Source organism: Oncorhynchus tshawytscha, linkage group LG08, assembly GCF_018296145.1.
Source record: "Oncorhynchus tshawytscha isolate Ot180627B linkage group LG08, Otsh_v2.0, whole genome shotgun sequence".
NCBI lineage: Eukaryota > Metazoa > Chordata > Actinopteri > Salmoniformes > Salmonidae > Oncorhynchus > Oncorhynchus tshawytscha.
Window position 1 is genome coordinate 42,463,357 of NC_056436.1, and position 19,156 is coordinate 42,482,512.

The 19,156-nt window shown below is 45.0% G+C and overlaps 1 protein-coding gene across 4 annotated transcripts in view; it reads left to right on the plus strand.

Moving 5' to 3' along the window:
• Positions 1-19,156, plus strand: part of si:ch1073-358c10.1 (mitochondrial peptide methionine sulfoxide reductase) — a 43,379-nt gene that overhangs the window by 18,632 nt on the left and 5,591 nt on the right. For all 4 annotated transcript variants that reach the window (XM_042325554.1, XM_042325555.1, XM_042325557.1 and 1 more), the window contains exons 4-5: positions 2,967-3,071; positions 10,884-10,990. In XM_042325554.1, coding sequence (XP_042181488.1) covers positions 2,967-3,071; positions 10,884-10,990 — 212 coding nt within the window. The remainder of the gene's footprint in view (positions 1-2,966; positions 3,072-10,883; positions 10,991-19,156) is intronic.

Here is a 19,156-nt window from a genome sequence, read left to right on the forward strand (position 1 = left end):
AAATTGTAGACCTGCACCAGGCTGGGAAGACTGAATCTGCAATAGGTAAGCAGCTTGGTTTGAAGAAATCAACTATCAACTATACCACCCAGTATTGTAATCCCATTTTACCAGAAAGTATGTAGTCCTAGGCTCAGACAGTGTAGTAGTGTGGGCTCAATAGCATCTCATGTCCAAGATCTTGAGAATCAGCTGTACATGTGATGAAAGAATGCACTGTGCATGCAGAGGGTTGCAATTCCATTGGATTGGGGATAGTTTAACCAAAATATGCCACAAGACCTAGAATTCCCTTATGTGTATCCCACAAAACAGGTTCACTGTTATAAGCCAACTTTTTAAAAATGAATTTAAGCAAAATTCCAAAGCTTAAATTCCCATAAAAAAAATCTGGAAATTTACCGAAACGGTTTCCGACCCTTTGCAACCCTATATACGACCCACAACTTGCTTATTGCTTTGTGTCTGCATATGTGGATGTGAGTCTTACTGCACCAGCTGAGTGTGTGTGTATGTGTGTATATGTGTTTGTATATGTGCATGTATGTGTGTAACAGCTGACCCTGAGCAGGACCCACTCTCCGGATGCCTCCAGGCGGCTTGTTGAAGCTTTGGGGTCCTGGCAGCTGCAGGCAGCCAGAGAGGTGCCCCCCACGGTGCCTGTGTGCTTTTGGCAACTTCCGACTCGAAACAGAAACAGTTGCTGTGCACCCACGCCGCCTCTAGCAATAACATGTATCTCAAGTGGATTCACGCGCGTGTGTGTGCATGTGACTGTGCGCTCCTCTTCACACAGAGGCTACATTCTAATCAGGCAATGTTAATGGGCAGACTTCCAAACACTAGCGGTGCTGAGCAAATTTAATATATTACATGTGATGCTGGGTGAATATTTTAAAGCGCACTCCGTAGGATTTCTACATTCAGCTAGACCATTATATCTATGTAATAGCTGCTTGTGTCAATAAATTGATTTCAAAGGAGAAAAGGAACACATTTTAGAAAATAATTGCTATAGTTTGATGTGTAAGTGGGGCATGCAAAATACTTTACAAGATGATGATGATGATAATGATCACAGAAATAAATGATTAATCAGACTTCTCACAGTAGGATAGATGAAAAGATGTGTTCACCGATAATATTCTATTCAATTGAATGGAAATGTCTATGGAATGGAGTTGCATGAGTCCATATGTGACTATGATGTGTTCGACACTGCTATGGCCTGGGTTGCATTCCTTTTGTCACACTGTAGAAAAACATTTTGCAAACGGGAAAATACAGTGCCTTGCGAAAGTATTCGGCCCCCTTGAACTTTGCGACCTTTTGCCACATTTCAGGCTTCAAACATAAAGATATAAAACTGTATTTTTTTGTGAAGAATCAACAACAAGTGGGACACAATCATGAAGTGGAACGACATTTATTGGATATTTCAAACTTTTTTAACAAATCAAAAACTGAAAAATTGGGCGTGCAAAATTATTCAGCCCCTTTACTTTCAGTGCAGCAAACTCTCTCCAGAAGTTCAGTGAGGATCTCTGAATGATCCAATGTTGACCTAAATGACTAATGATGATAAATACAATCCACCTGTGTGTAATCAAGTCTCCGTATAAATGCACATGCACTGTGATAGTCTCAGAGGTCCGTTAAAAGCGCAGAGAGCATCATGAAGAACAAGGAACACACCAGGCAGGTCCGAGATACTGTTGTGGAGAAGTTTAAAGCCGGATTTGGATACAAAAAGATTTCCCAAGCTTTAAACATCCCAAGGAGCACTGTGCAAGCGATAATATTGAAATGGAAGGAGTATCAGACCACTGCAAATCTACCAAGACCTGGCCGTCCCTCTAAACTTTCAGCTCATACAAGGAGAAGACTGATCAGAGATGCAGCCAAGAGGCCCATGATCACTCTGGATGAACTGCAGAGATCTACAGCTGAGGTGGGAGACTCTGTCCATAGGACAACAATCAGTCGTATATTGCACAAATCTGGCCTTTATGGAAGAGTGGCAAGAAGAAAGCCATTTCTTAAAGATATCCATAAAAAGTGTCGTTTAAAGTTTGCCACAAGCCACCTGGGAGACACACCAAACATGTGGAAGAAGGTGCTCTGGTCAGATGAAACAAAAATTGAACTTTTTGGCAACAATGAAAAACGTTATGTTTGGCGTAAAAGCAACACAGCTCATCACCCTGAACACACTGTCCCCACTGTCAAACATGGTGGTGGCAGCATCATGGTTTGGGCCTGCTTTTCTTCAGCAGGGACAGGGAAGATGGTTAAAATTGATGGGAAGATGGATGGAGCCAAATACAGGACCATTCTGGAAGAAAACCTGATGGAGTCTGCAAAAGACCTGAGACTGGGACGGAGATTTGTCTTCCAACAAGACAATGATCCAAAACATAAAGCAAAATCTACAATGGAATGGTTCAAAAATAAACATATCCAGGTGTTAGAATGGCCAAGTCAAAGTCCAGACCTGAATCCAATCGAGAATCTGTGGAAAGAACTGAAAACTGCTGTTCACAAATGCTCTCCATCCAACCTCACTGAGCTCGAGCTGTTTTTGCAAGGAGGAATGGGAAAAAATTTCAGTCTCTTGATGTGCAAAACTGATAGAGACATACCCCAAGCGACTTACAGCTGTAATCGCAGCAAAAGGTGGTGCTACAAAGTATTAACTTAAGGGGGCTGAATAATTTTGCACGCCCAATTTTTCAGTTTTTGATTTGTTAAAAAAGTTTGAAATATCCAATAAATGTCGTTCCACTTCATGATTGTGTCCCACTTGTTGTTGATTCTTCACAAAAAAATACAGTTTTATATCTTTATGTTTGAAGCCTGAAATGTGGCAAAAGGTCGCAAAGTTCAAGGGCGCTGAATACTTTCGCAAGGCACTGTAAATTGCACCTTTCGTGCCTAATGATCACAACCATCTGGTTTGTACCCAGGTTTGACAGGACACGCTGAGGTGGTGAGGGTGGTCTTCTCCCCCGAGGACATCAGTCTGGAGGAGCTACTCAAGGTGTTCTGGGAGAGCCACGACCCCACTCAAGGTAGCACCTTACACACACACACACGATGCACACATGCAAAAGAAAAGTTGCCCTCCTCAGACAGGACCCAATCCCGGGGGGCCCCAGTGTGTATTAGAGCAGAAGGAAGCATGGGTGTGTGTGTATGTTTCTGTGTGTGTGTGTGTGTGTGTGTGTGTGTGTGTGTGTGTGTGTGTGTGTGTGTGTGTGTGTGTGTGTGTGTGTGTGTGTGTGTGCGCGCGCACACGTGTGATGGCAGTGGGGGTTGGGTGGGTCTCAGGAGGGTAAGTCAACGACAGACTGTGTTAATGTGTCTGGGAGCCAATCATCCATGAGACTGACGGCAGGGGTAGTTTGTGTTTGTTCCTCAAACCTTCCATGACTAGGCTTCTGCCAAATAATATAATAATACAAATATAGAATAATATATGTTTTGCATGTTTTGGAATATTTTCATTCTGTACAGGCTTCCTTCTTTTCACAGGGTAGCCTAGTGGTTAGAGCATTGGACTAGTAACCGAAAGGTTGCAAGTTCAAATCCCCGAGCTGACAAGGTACAAAATCTGTCGTTCTGCCCCTGAACAGGCAGTTAACCCACTGTTCCTAGGCCGTCATTGAAAATAAGAATTTGTTCTTAACTGACTTGCCTAGTAAAATAAATGTTTTAAAAAATTATTGTAATAATAATTAGGTTAGTATTGTGGAGTAACTAAAATGTTGTTGATCCTTCCTCCTTCCTTCCTCCTGTCACAGCCATTAAACTCTTAACTGTTTTAAAGTCACCATTGGCCTCATGGTGAAATCCCTGAGCAGTTTCCTTCCTCTCCATCAACTGAGTTATGAAGGACACCTGTATCTTTGTAGTGACTGGGTGTATTGATACACCATCCAAAGTGTAATGAATAACGTCACCATGCTCAAAGGGATATTCAATGTCTGCTTTTAGAATTTTTACCCAATAAGTGCCCTTCTTTGCGAGGCATTGGAAAACCTCCCTGGTCTTTGTGGTTGAATCTGTGTTTGAAATTCACTACTCAACTGCGGGACCTTACAGATAATTGTATGTGTGGGGTACAGAGATGAGGTAGTCATTCAATAATCATGTTAAACACTATTATTACACAAAGAGCAACTCATAATGTGACTTGTTAAGCACATTTTTTTCTCCTGAACTTATTTAGGCTTGCCATAACAAAGGGGTTGAATAGTTATTGACTCAAGGCATTTCAGCGTTTCAGTTGTAAATCATTCGTAAAAATTTAGAAAAATATTCCACTTTGACATTATGGGGTAGTGTTTGTAGGCCAGTGACAGAAAATCTCAATTTAATACATTTTAAATTCAGGATGTAACACAACAAAATGTGGAAAAAGTCAAGGGGTGTGAATACTTTCTGAAGGCACTGTACACACGCACACACACACACCACACACACACACACACACACACACACAGTTCTTCCCATTGTGTGTTTGTGAGCGTGCATGCGTGTGAGATCTCTGCCTTTTTGCCTTGCCTCAGTTCAGAAGGGCTTAGTCCCAACAATGTGATGTCGAACTGCATAGCCTCCACCAATCACGGCTAGGATAGCAACATTCCCAGCCAACCAGATACTCCCAGCAGCCTCCTCTTTGTGCCCTGTTTCCATATTCAGTAACACACTTAATCTGGTGAGTTCTCTTGGATGTTGCATAAAGACGTACGTGCATACCCTCAACACAAATTAGAAGTTTGTTCTTTCTGTCTCCTCACCAACACCCTCCATTTCTCTTTCTTTCTTTCTTTCTTTCTCTCTCTCTCTCTCTCACACACACACACACACACACACACACACTCTACTCTTATACACACACTGCTGTGTCGTAAAATGATCAAACCCTGTATGTGACATCTGCATATGGAAATACTCAAATGTAACGTTTGTTCCTTTGTGGATTCGAAAACTACTGTACTAAGAGCTTTGTAGATTCTCTTGGGCGCATATACATCATCACACACATTACGTGTACGCACTCTCAAAACGCATTCACACACATACAGAGCACACACCCACACATACATGAAGAGACTCATACAGACAGACAGACAAACAGACAGACACACACACACACACACACACACACACACACATACATACAGAGAGCACACACACGCTTGGTTGCTTCAGCAGTTCGTTACTTCCTTGTTAAAAGAGGGACCCAACCCCCTGTTCTCTCAGCGGACCCCGGGGCTCTCAATCTGTCTGGAGGATAAGAGCATCTTATCTCCCCTTTCCTTACCCAGTCACCCCTCTCCTCCTCCCATCCCTCCATCCCCCTCTCCCCCTCATCCCCTAACACCCCAGAGCTGATGCTTTCCTCTCCTCTCCTCTTCCCTCCTTTTCTCTGCTCTCATTTCCTCTCCCCTTCTCTCCTCTCCTCCTCATTCCCCTCTCCTCTTGTCCCGTCAGCACATCCGCAGAGCAGAGCGGCGCTATGAGTCGACCGCTCCCCCCGAGGCCGTCCCGCTCATCTTCACGCTCCCCTTTTATGTCTTAGTCACTCTCTCCTCTCCTCATCCTCTCTCTCTTCCCCCATCATCAACCCCCACTCTTCATCTTACCCCCCTTTTGTCTCCTCTCGTCTGTTTTTTTTCCTCCTTCCCCCTCTTTCTCGTTCTTTCGTACATTTTTTGAAGACATGCCCACCATGTGTCTGGCTGCCAATGCTGCTGCGTCAGTGAGCAAGGCAACAAAATGGCCGACGCAACCGTTTTCTTCAGAGGACAGCGACACGCTCGCTGTGTGACTGTTGAAGTGATAGACCGGGGCCACGTTCAGTAGGCTCCACGTGTCTATCGTTGCAGAATGAAATGGCACGAATAGAGCTGACCCGATTCCTTATTCTACATGTCAGAGAGGCATGTTTGTTCGGCATAATGCATCTGAATGTGCCACACTGCTGTGTCCTGCTCAATTGCGGGCCTGTTTACGCTAGCACAGGACCACGGAACCTGTATTTGCATTGATGCATTTTCCATGTTTCTCTTCACTAGGTTCCATTATTTTTTTCCCATTCTGCGAGTTAGCTTATGCATGGACACACAGAGAGGTACGAGATAGGTTTTGCAGTATATGGTACAGGGCATATAAGTACGTGAATACCTCCCTCTACCTCCCACACACAAACCAACATCGCAGATGTGAATGTCGAGAGGATTCCACATAAATCAAATTGCCAAACGCATCAACGAACTGCGGGACCCTTTTTATTTGATTTCTTTCTACCTCCCCCTATAAGCCAGTGACGCCATCACACATTTGTCTGCTATCATCCATCCATCCCATCTTACCTCCCCTCCTCCCCAGCTGGAAAAGACACGCATCCCTAATGACACACATCTCCCCCCCGCCATATTTTAGGGGAACCCCCTATCTAAAGCGAAACGCCCTCTTGGGGGGTGACCTTAACCCCCTGCCGCACCCCTCCGTCATGCTGAAAGTGGCCCACTCCCCTTCTCATTACCACGTGTCACTTCATTACTGACGACGGGTGGGGTGACAGGTCGAATTTATGGAGATTGTCTGCGTTGTGTGTGTGTGTGGTAGTAGGTCAGGCCTCCCGGTATGGCGTTAATATCTCATTGAGGAGATGAATTAGCTTGTGATGAGACACAACAAACAATCACCAGACATGTACCCGGTGAACCCCCCCCAAATACACCAATATGTGGTGATAGGAGGTGAGGTTTTTGTATACACACACACACACACTGACTAGACTGATGCTTGAAGACCCCAAGTGGTGTGTTGTGCATTGATATACTGTTCATATTAGCATATTAGCATATTACATATGCTTGTACAGCTAGTAAAAGGACAGCATGGCTTTATTTAGAGCACAGACAGACAGACACACACACAGACACACACACACACACACACTTGGACGACACAGTGATGAAATCAAATCAAATTGTATTTGTCAGATGCGCCGATTACAAAAGTGTAGACGTTACCGTGAAATGCTTGCTTACGCGCCCTTTCCCAACAACGCAGTTCAGAAGTTAGAACATGAACAAGTAGAGAAACAGAAAAAAGTTGCACAATATAATAGCACAATGAAATAGCAATAACATGGCTATGTACAAGGAGTAGCAGCAGACAAGCAGAGCGTCTTCCCCTGTCTCTGATGCTCAGTGTGTGTGCGTCCGTTCGTCACCCTCAGCCAACCCTCTGATGAGCAGCCCTGTTCTACTTTAGCAGGGTTAGCTGAAGGGCTAGCTGTGCCCTCTTCCTCAATGATCCCCTACACCTAACCCCTACCCTCTCACCCTGCCAGAGAGAGAGAGAGAGAGAGAGCGATGGAGTGACGGGACGGGTGACTGTTTGTTTGTGTGACTGCCATCCTGCTCTGTGCACATTTACACGCACGTTTCATTGCGTACGGGCCCTGAGGGGTCTTTCTTACGTTTCTCTCTGCTGCGCGTCAGCAACGGGTTACGTAAGACAGGGGCAAAAATAGCAGCAGTGAGTGGAGCGGTCGGACTCTGGGTTGGCACGCACACAGCTCAAGCAGTCCCGCGGGCCACAGCGCTACCTGGGTACTGGCTGTTGCTCCAACACTGGGGGCTTTAGTGGCACTGCGGCTCTCCTCTAGTACTGTTCTGTAGTACTATTGCCTTTCTTTAGAATAGAAGTTTAGAATAGAATACAATTTGAATACTAGCTGTGAACGAAGGAGTTTGGCTTGTGTTTAGTGTGTTTGTCTCTGAAAATAGAAAAAGTGTTATTGTGTGTGTAGATATTACTGTGGGCTAAGTTAAGCTATTCTAATCACATCGGATAGCCTTACGCCTAATAGGCTTATTTTTTATGCGAGTCGATTTGAATAAAATTGCCAGTGTTGTCTTGGTTCTGTTCTTTGGTGTGAATTATTGCGAGATGTGCAAGGTTATGGTGCAGGATTACATTGGCTTCCTTGCCAATCCATGCGCTCTGTTCTGCTCTGTCCTAGCTGCCGACTATGACACTGAGTGACTCTGAGTTGTCCTCGTCTCTGCTCCACTCTCTGCCAGGCACGGAGACATGAGTGTGTGTGTACGTATATTTGCGTGCAAAGGCGCGTGGCACTGCCGACAGCAGGGTGAGAAGGGAACTAAAGAGAGGCCAGAGAGGAGGAGAGGAACGCGGCGAGAAGGAGTGGCTAATCGGAGCACTTTAAGTTGTTAACGGAATAAGGGAGTGGGGGGGGCACACACATTTACACCATAACACCGTCTCCATCAAACATAGTTTGTTATCTTTTGGCTTGAGTGTTTAAAACAAAGTGTTAAGCACTGAGGGTCTGAGATGGTGGTGGGGGTGTCTGCCATTTTGTTTTCTGAATTATGGTTCATCATCATTTCGAGTAGACCTTTCTCCCTCAGTTCTCTTCCCTCTTTCCACCCCTACTCCTCGTCCTCCTCCCTCCCTCCCGCTTGCCTTTTTTTATAACAGCCGGCGAGCCCCCTAATCTGATTAACTTCTTACCGTTTCATGCACTTTTTTGCCTGCAACTGAAAAACACACAAATCTGTGCATAGTATAAGGCCTACACAAACGTGCACACACACACACAATGCACAGACATGTTTCAAATACACACACACACTTAGACCTATGCACACACATACCCACACACGTTTCACAGACACACACACACACACTCCTCATCCGGCCACGCGATTTCATCAGAGTGGCAGAGAGAGATGAAAGAAAGAGAGAGGGGCAGAGAGAAATACAGGAAAGAGACAGAAAGGAACGAAAGAAAGAAAGAGGCTTTTAGGATGTATCCACATCCAACAACTGCCAGAAGTAGGAAGCTAGCTGCAGGGACTGTAGTGCGTACGTATGTGCCGGAGTTAGTGCTGAAAGAGATTTTCTTTCTGGAGAATGGATAAGTAGGAAATCTCTTGAGGGTTTAAAGCACAACCAATAGGGCTGTGTACCAAATGGCACCCGATTCCATCTACTTTGGGCCCGGGGCCCATAGGGCTGTGGTCAACGGTAGTGCACCACACAGGGAACAGGGTGCCATTTGGGACGCAGGCGAGATGTGTTGTTGGGGAGAGTTGTCACTACTAACTAGTAATCTCCCTAGAACTCAGAAAACAAACTTTTTATCACCCAACTTTTGTTGCCACATTTTGAGATTTTTGGGGGGGGGTTCATTTTTTGGGAAGGGGATCGTTTTTTTTATTTTTAAGAACACAATTTTAATTAGGGCTTGGTGGTGCGTAGGTTAGGTGGGTGACCTTTTGTGAAATGTGCGGAGGGTGGGGTAACCCCTAGCCCCCTCTACACCCCCCATTATCCCCTCTGTTTTCAGAAGCAAGGCACTCATGAATTATTCAAGAGGAGCAGGGAGGCTCTCATTAATAATTTCTGATGCTCTTTGATGGATGGTGGAGAAAAATAAGGGCCCTTAAAAATAAAGGAAGGGGAAGAGAAGGAAAGAGGGCAGAGATGGGGAGTTTTTAAGTATTAGATTATTTCTGGGGCTCTGAGGAGTTCTTAAAGGAAGAGTAAGAGGGATCAAATGTGACATGATTTACAATATTTAATCGTGATATAGGATGATGCCGTGGATCATGTCATGGATTCCTTGGTTTCATCATTGTCTCCCTCTACTCCATCACAACTTCTGAAGTGAAAACTATAACATTTTATTTTATTCCATTCTATTCTGTTCCATTATATTATATTAATTCCATTTAATTATATTATATTTTATTCTATTCATCTCTCCCCCCTTCCCCCTTTAAAAAAAAAAACGAAGTTTACCTGAGTCCCTTTTGCTTCCAAAATATTTGTTTTCAACTGTTTGTCATCCTACGTCATGGTGAAAGCCATGTGGGGCATGAAGTGGCAACGGCGATGGTCACTGTGGCGGTGGCTAGTTAGGGACCCTAGGAGGTCACACGGGAAGGTCACGCGGAACGGTCGGCGGCGCTGGGGCAGCCAATCAGGGAGCGTTGTTGTGCCCTTTGATGAAGGTGTTTTGGCGGCAGCCATAAGCCTTATCACACTGAGGGGAGCTGGGGGTAAAATGGCCCTCATCCAGCCCTGCCGAGAGAGAAGGAGAGAGAGAAAGAGAGGGACAGAGGGGGGAATATGACGGAGGGATAGAAGGAGAAAGGGATCAGAAGCAGGACAGAGAGTGAAATTGAGAGGGAGGGAGGGAGTGATGTGAAGAAGGACCAGAGAGGGGAAGATGGTGAAAAGAGGGAGCGAGAGAGAGAGAGAGAAAGAGAGCGATGAATAGAGGGACAGACGGCCTGAAAGAGACTCTGATGCCATTCGATGCCAAACGTCCCCCAGGATAGTGGCATTTCAAAAGTAGAAAATAGAAGCAAGCTTTTTGGCCACTTAGCAGTACATATACGGGAGCCAAGTCTTCTCCAACGCGTCTGATGTAAAGCTGATGAAAATATTGACAAGCTGCAGAGCACAGCTTGACAAGCCGCGCTAGCAGACTGAGAATGGGAAACAGATACACTGCCTGTCCTCCACTACTGTGTCTACAACACAAGAGAAAGAGCTGCACTTTTAATAGAAATAGACGCATGGAGATGTTTAAATGGGTAACTCAATGACAAATGTAATTTCAGTTCAGTTGCAATGTCAACTTAAAATTTGAATAATTTTTTTCATACAGTATGGAAATGTAGCCAGGCGGCGTAGAAAATGTATGCTACAATCTTGACCAATCAAGTCTGCTCCTTCATGGCAAAAATATGATGTGTATATCACAATGTTTGTTGGCACTTCTACTACAATTACCTGCGTTGTCTGTCTCGTCGGTGTGCTTTCAGGGATGAAGCAGCAGGCAGACTATGGAACCCAGTACCGTTCAGCCATTTACGTCTCCAGTCCCTCTCAACAGGAGCTGGCTCTCAGCACCAGACAAGCCTACCAAGAGGTACTGAAAAACCTTCTAACCCTACGCTAACTACACGAACAAACACGCACACAACCACACCCGTGTGCACTCACACACACACATAGACGCACGCACGCGCACACACACGCCAGTGGCGGTCGGTGCCGTTTAAGATGAGGGAGGACGATAAGGCGTGGCCTTATTTCTATGACAGCATATTGGGATGACTGTCATTCATATTCAATTCACCCAGCTCAATGTGACCTCGATAGGTTTAGGCTACTAACATGATGCTCGAACGTTCCCTACACCCACCACGAGGTTGCTACAACCTAGCTTATGAACGAAAGTTTACAACGTAGGTGCACACAGGTCGAGATAATTGTTTTAGGTGACAGACTGACACATTTAATAGCGCCTTGCACACTCTTGCCTGCATCTAGCTGGTCTAGGGTGTGATCATTAGTCCAACAATTTGCAAACGAGAGTTTCTATTGGACAAATGAAGGTATGTTTATCCCCGTTTCGTTCCGTTTGCTGGAGTTTAAGAAACATTTTTCAACAGAATCAGTGGAATGGATACACCCTGATCACATGTAAACACAATTCACTTTCATAGCAGCCACGTTGTATTCCTTGGAGCGTCTAGGCGCTCCCCTTCTCTCACCTTTTCCCTTCGCTTGTGGACTTCAATGCATAACAGCTGTCTGTCACCAGGTGAAAACCATATCATAAGCCCTGACCTCTACACACAGCCTACATGGTTGTCACACCATATTAGCTAAAGTAACGTCATAATCAGCATACTGTAGCTAATAGAACTAACGCATCAGTAAAGCCGCTACAATCATGCAGTACAGTGTGTACAGTCAGTAAGCAGTTTAGCAGTTACATCTACGAGCCCCGGTGGCAATAAAGGTGTAAAACCAAAAGCTTATCTTGACTTGGAAGAGTTCCAGTGTTGGATAGTCATAGCCAGCTAGCTAACATAGCATCCCTCTGTTTGATCCAGGTGTTTGAGTAGGCTAAACTAGCTAGTTGCATTTGCTAGCTAAGTAAGTGAAAGTGAAAAATAATGTCTCTCTCTCTCTTGCTTCTTCTTCATTTTTGAAGAAATCAATTTGTTCTAAACTGTTCAACTACCGTCTTTCTCTCTCTTTGAGTCAACTAGTCTCCTGGCACCTACTACCAAAACCCGTTCAAAGGCACTTACATCTTTTGTCTTGCCCGTTCACCCTCTGAATGGCACACACACACAATCCATGTGTTAATGTCACAAGGCTTACAAATCCTTCTTTAACCTGTCTCCTTCCCTTCATCTACACTGATTGGAGTGGATTTAACAGGTGGCATCAATAAGGGATCATAGCTTTCACCTGGTCAGTCTATGTCGTGGATAGAGTAGGTGTTCCTATTGTTTTGTCAGTGTACTCACATACACTATGATCTAACACTACACTACACTAACACGTTGCCTCTTACACTAGGATAACAGTTTTGTTTTTTGCCCTAGCACTACATAATAATAATAATAATAATAATGATGAACTCATCGTCAAGCTGCGATTATTTGAACCAGCTGTGTAGTGTTAGCGCAAAACCCAGGGTCTCCGGGAACGAGTTTGGGAAATACTGGTTTAAACAAACCTGAATCTCTGCTTTACGTTGACATTACGTCATTATTAGGGAATTTTGTTATCACAAGTGCCGCTGTGTAAAAACACGGGCTACTTTTTGCTCCTCGGGTTCACTTGTCTCCAGCAAGTCATGATTCATTGCTAGCAAATGATAACCCTTCAATATCATAGAACCAGGTACTTACTGTAGCACCGTAGGAGGCCGTTCCTTCTCTTGCTAGAATAAAAGACGCCCCTGCTGTGTTCCGACCTGGTACCCACGAACCTGCAGTTTGCAGTTCGCAATGCTCGTCAGTGGTCGAGAACTTGACTTTGAGCCAATCAGAGAACACAAACCTCCACATGGGAAAGCCAACAAAAGTGACAAGAAAAAGGAAAAAAAGAGGGCACTTTTCCCCGGTGTTGTCCAACCCCTATTTCACGAGAATTGTTTTAACTAAAACAATAAAGCCTTATAATACGTCTTTACATCTAGCTAAGGAATCTTGTGCTTGAAGGATTTTTTTGTTTGTTAGGTTGAGTTTGATAATGTGCACCAGGCAGTCACACACACTTCATATGAAACAAATGGGGTGGTAAGTGAAGCACAATGCACACAACACTAAATGCTTTACCAAGCTAGTGATATATCAAGATTTTGATGAAATAATTTAATTCACTCTCCATTATTCCATGGTTAGTGCTATCCGGGATCCTTGGGACATCCCTACCCTGAACCCTAAACTGAAAAATAACCCTTACCTAACCTTAACCCTTACCTTAACCATTTTCATTTTCAAGGATCCTCACTTAGCATTATCCCTTCCTGCTTGCTAGCTAACATTAGCTAAATGGTTAGCATCGCCATTTAGCACAATGTAGCTAGGTACTCCACCGACTCTCTACAGTTAACAGGCAGCTTAATTCAAAAACAAATCCATTGTGATGTAATTATATCTAGTTGAGGCCATCTGGTTAGTATCAACAAGAGCTTACTACATATTCTAGCTAGCTAGCAACAATGTTAGAACATTAATTAGCTTAATAGCTACAGGCACAAGTCAACAAGCCACTGCCACCTTGTGGCCTGGAGTATTTAAACAAAGCAAATTGGAGGTAGAACTGTTCTATGTGAACAACAGAAAGTTAACTTCCATCACTCTGGGCAGAGGTGGTAAGTACCTATCGACAGTCAGGTTTCTAAGTGTGTCTGACCCTTTAGTCTACAGAGGTGCCATTTTGGGCCTCTTCGCATCAGTTGCACTGAGGAGACAGTGAAATGCTTGACACAGCAGAGGCCTCAGCAGGGTTTGTGACTGAGCGGGACTCTGTTGTCCCTCTTGTTTTCTGTTGAGTCAGGTCACTGGGCTCTTGGCTGACACTGAGGTTACAGAGGTGGCAGGGCATGTCCTACTGTCCTTCTGTGACAGTCTGGACGGATAGACGGACCTAGCCCTCCACCCCTCTGGGGGGGTCATAATATATGTGTGTGTGGTGGTTCCTGGGGTGTGAGGTTCATGTGTCTCATTACGATTTAGGAAAGGAAAGGGGATACCTAGTCAGTTGCTCAACTGAATGCATTCAATTTGTCTTCCGCATTTAACCTAACCCCTCTGAATCAGTTAGTGTGTGTGGGGGGGGGGCTCAGCGGCCTTTTGACAGCCCTTCAGTTTCGGCTCTGTGATCTGATTGCATCCCCTCCCTGTCCCCTTCCTAGCTCCCCTTGTCCCCTCTCTTTGGTCCCAGCTGCCACCCCTGCCTGACATTTGACCCCTGCCCAAGGCCAAGGCTAGGGAGGTGGGGAGGTGGGGGGGGGGTCACTGTCACAGCAGCCTGACAGCCCACCAGTCCATGACCGCTGACCCTGGGACCGATCAGTTACCATGGCGATCCCATTCCCCTCATTTCCTATGAATCCCATTTAGGACGGGATGGAGGAATGGATTAGGCAATACATGTGCGTCTCAGAGTCGGTTTGGATTAATGTGCCATTAGAGAGAGAGAGGAGAGAGAGAGAGAGAGGCGCAGGTTGTCAATCTAAGATGGGGTGAATAGGCGAGATGGCTTGTTTCACAAACTGGCCTCCAGTAGAAAAGATCAGGGCTTTAGAGGCTAACTGTTAACCCCAGTCATTGTCATTGAGAGGTTAACCACTAACCCCAGTCATTGCCATTGAGAGGCTAACTGCTAAGCCCAGTCATTGTCATTGAGAGGCTAACCGCTAACCCCAGTCATTGGCTGTATGTGCAGATAGGGGGCTTGCTGCGGTTGGGGCCGTTCAAGATCACAACGGTCAAAGCAGTTGACAATAAACTGTTGAAACAAACGTTTGCTTCTCAGGGAGCTTGTGGCCTTGCTGGTTAGTTTTGAACAATTGCATATTGTAGAGAGAGATTTGTTTTGTAAGCCTGGGTCATGTTGATTAGGCACTGAAATGGACAAAAACGGAATAAAACAGAGAAGGACCACTTGTCCAATAAGAAACACTTATTTCCGATTTGTGTTGCAAAATGTTTTTCATTGCATACCTTAATGAATGGAACCCTGCCATAGAAGGACTTCCGTCTCTCTGTGATAACTTAAATGGTTAGTCTTTTCTATATACCTCAAGTCCTCATTCGTACAGTGCCAAAGCACATCTGATGGATTTCAAAGAATCTGTCCGTTGCAAAATAGTTGATGTAATGTGAAATTACTATTGCTCTGCCGTCTCATTACGATTTGGTGCTCTGTGTGTGTGTGTGTGTGTGTGTGTGTGTGTGTGTGTGTGTGTGTGTACTGCACGCACGTTCACTGCAAGCATGACTGTGTGTGTGTGTGTGTGTGTGTACTGCACACACGTCCACTGCAAGCATGACCGTGTGTGTGTGTGTGTGTGTGTGTGTGTGTGTGTGTGTGTACAGTGCCCGTATGTGTGTGTGCCCCCCTAAAAGCACATCCTCATCCTTGGAGAGATGTGGTTGGCTTGGCAATAGGTACTAGAGGCTGCCCAAGATTCTGCCACACACACAGACGCACGTACACACAGCCCAATGAATAATTAACCCTTACAAGGCTCCTTCCTTTTGCAGGGCTTTCAGTTTCTTAACTTCGGTACAGCGGCACAAAAAAGATAGTGTGCGTATTTAAAGCAACAACAAAAAATAGAGAGGCAGAAAAGCTTGTTTAAGCGTGAGAAGAGGGGAGGGCATGGAGGAGAGGAGAGGGGGATGAGGAGAGGAGGAGGTGGAGAATTCGCTATAATGAAATTTGAAATGTGCGGAACATCAAAGACTTCTGGAGCAGCGCTGCTGTGCTAAGGAGCACCATAACATCCCCCCACGCACACACACTCTCTGTCTCTCCCCCCTCTCTCTCTCTCTGTCTCCATATCTCTCTACCTCTCTCTCCTGTCTTTCCCTCTCCCTCAATCCCTCTACATTTCTCTCTCTTTCTCCATCTCTCTCTCCTCCCTCTACTTCTCTCTCCTTCTCCTCTCTCTCTCTCTCTCTTCCTTTTCATATTTTCTCCTTCTGTCTCTCTCCTGCAGTGTCTCTCCTGAGCTAGGGGGAAGAAAGGAGGGATGGGAGGGTTTGATTAAGGGGAGAAGCGTGTCGGGGGGGAATGGGGTGAGGTGGGCTAGGGGGTTTGTAGGAAGTTGGGGGAGGGTGTGACCGCGTTCCGTTCTGTGTGTAGAACAATGGTTTTTAACAAGCCAGCCAGAGTGCATTGAGTGAGTGTGTGTGCGTGCCTGCGCCCGTGTGTGTGTGCACCTTTGTGTGTGTGTGCGTGCGTGTGCGCCTGCGTATGTGATCGGAGCCTTGGCGAAGCAAGTGTGCCCTCTGATAAGAGAGCCTGGCTTAAAGAGCTGTGTGTGTGTGTGTGTGTGGGGGGCTTAAAAGTATAGAGGAGAAACCCAGGCGTTCTTCAATGGGAGCAGAACTGCTCTTTTCGGGGCTCTAAAGAGTGTAGGGTACCTGTGCTCTTTTACAGTCACTAAGGAATGCCTTATCCAATTCGTCACCTTGGTTTGGTCCATAAAACTCCTGTCCTTCCCTATGTGTGGTCTTTGACTGTGTGCCTGTCTGTGTGTGTCCATGTATGTGTCTACGTATAGTTGAAATCGGGAGTTTTACATACACTTAGGTTGGAGTCATTAAATCTCGTTTTTCAACGACTCCACAAATTTCTTGTTAACAAACTAATCCGAAAATCAGAAAATTGTGTCATGGCTTTAGAAGCGTCTGATAGGGTAATTGACATCATTTGAGTCAATTGGAGGAGTCAATTGGAGGTATTTCAAGGCCTACCTTCAAACTCAGTGCCTCTTTGCTTGTCATCATGGGGAAATCAAAAGAAATCAGCCAAGACCTCCGGGAAAAAATTGTAGACCTCCACAAGTCTGGCTCATCCTTGGGAGCAATTTCCAAATGCCTGAAGGTACCACGTTCATCTCTACAAACAACAGTACGCAAGTATAAACACCATGGGACCACGCAGCCGTCATACCGCTCAGGAAGGAGACTCGTTCTGCCTCCTAGAGATGAACGTACTTTGGTGCAACAACTGTAAATCATTCACAGAACAAAAGCAAAGGTCCTTGTGAAGATTCTGGAGGAAACAGGTACAAAAGTATCAATATCCACAGTACAACAAGTCCTATATTGACGTAACCTGAAAGGCCGCTCAGCAAGGAAGAAGCCACTGCTCCAAAACCACCATTAAAAAGCCAGACTACGGTTTGCAACTGCACATGGGGACAAAGATCATACTTTTTTGAGAAATGTCCTCTGGTCTGATGAAACAAAACTAGAACTGTTTGGCCGTAATGACCATTGTTATGTTTGGAGGGAAAGGGGAGGCTTGCAAGCCGAAGAACACCATCACAACCGTGAAGCATGGGGGTGGCAGCATCATGTTGTGTAGGTGCTTTGCTGCAGGAGGGACTGGTGCACTTCACAAAATAGATGGCGTCATGAGGAAGGAAAATTATGTGGATATATTGAAGCAACATCCCAAGACATCAGTCAGGAAGTTAAGGCTTGGTCGCAAATGGGTTTTCCAAATGGACAATGACCCCAAGCATACTTCCAAAGTTGTGGCAAAATTGCTTAAGGACAACAAAGTCAAGGTATTGGAGTGGCCATCACAAAGCCCTGACCTCAATCCTATAGAAAATGTGTGGGCAGAACTGAAAAAGTGTGTGCGAGCATGGAGGCCTACAAACTAGACTCAGTTACACCAGCTCTGTCAGGAGGAATGGGACAAAATTCACCCAATTTGTTGTGGGAAGGTTGTGGAGGGCTACCCCAAACGTTTGACCCAATTTAAACAATTGAAAGGCAATGCTACCAAATACTAATTGAGTGTATGTAAACTTCCGACCCACTGGGAATGTGATGAAAGAAATAAAAGCTGAAATAAATCCTTCTCTCTATTATTCTGACATTTCACATTCTTAAAATAAAGTGGTGATCCTAACTGACCTAAGACAGGGAATTTTTACTAGGATTAAATGTCAGGAATTGTGAAAAACTGAGTTAAATGTATTTGGCTCAAGTGTATGTAATCTTCCGACTTCAACTGTATGTCCTTGCACCACGTTGTGTCTCAGCATACTCTTGAGTTGAACTATCAGTGATATATATCTCTATTATCCCCATAGTCTGTATTTTATCTCACACACACACACGCACACACACACAGACACACACATGCACACACACACAGACACACACACACGCGCGCACACACACACACACGCACACGCACACACGCACACACGCACACACACCCCTTAGTCCTACTTATCCACCCTCTAGTTTATAACCGCCACAGTGAAAAAGGCTCTGAATGCTACTAAAATCCCCTACCGTTCACTATTGAACATGCAAAACCCATGCAGGTAACACATGCATATACTTGCGTGCATTCATATGTACATATACAGAATAAGTATTTCGAAAGTCATGGATAAGTCGAAATTAAAGGAGTGTTCATAGGTGAGCTGTGTGATATCACAGCGTGTAGCCAGAGTGCTGTGGCTGTGAAAAAGCACAGCCACGCTGGCTGGTGTCTCGCTGCCTCCCAAACAAAATGTAGGACCGCACTCTGGCTGCAGATTTGAGAGGCAACCTAAAATGGATGCCTGACCCGGTCTGTGAGTGGGATGAGCGGAGAAGCGCTCACACGCTCTTCATCCTACGTGCACAGATGCGCACTCACACATACTCACAGACACAAATATGAGCATGCACACTCACACTCTCACAGAGGATACACAGAATGTAACACCCACTCACACGGCAAATGTACTTTACATATAGTACCAGTCAAAAGTTTGGACACACCTACTCATTCCAGGGTTTTTCTATATTTTGACTATTTTGTACATTGTAGAATAATAGTGAAGACATCAAAACTATGAAATAACACATATGGAATCATGTAGTAACCAAAAAAGTGTCAAACAAATCAAAATATGTATTATATTTGAGATTCTTCAAAGTAGCCACCCTTTGCCTTGATGACAGCTTGGCACACTCTTGGCATTCTCTCAACCGGCTTCATCGGGTAGTCACCTGGAATGCATTTCAATTAACAGGTGTGC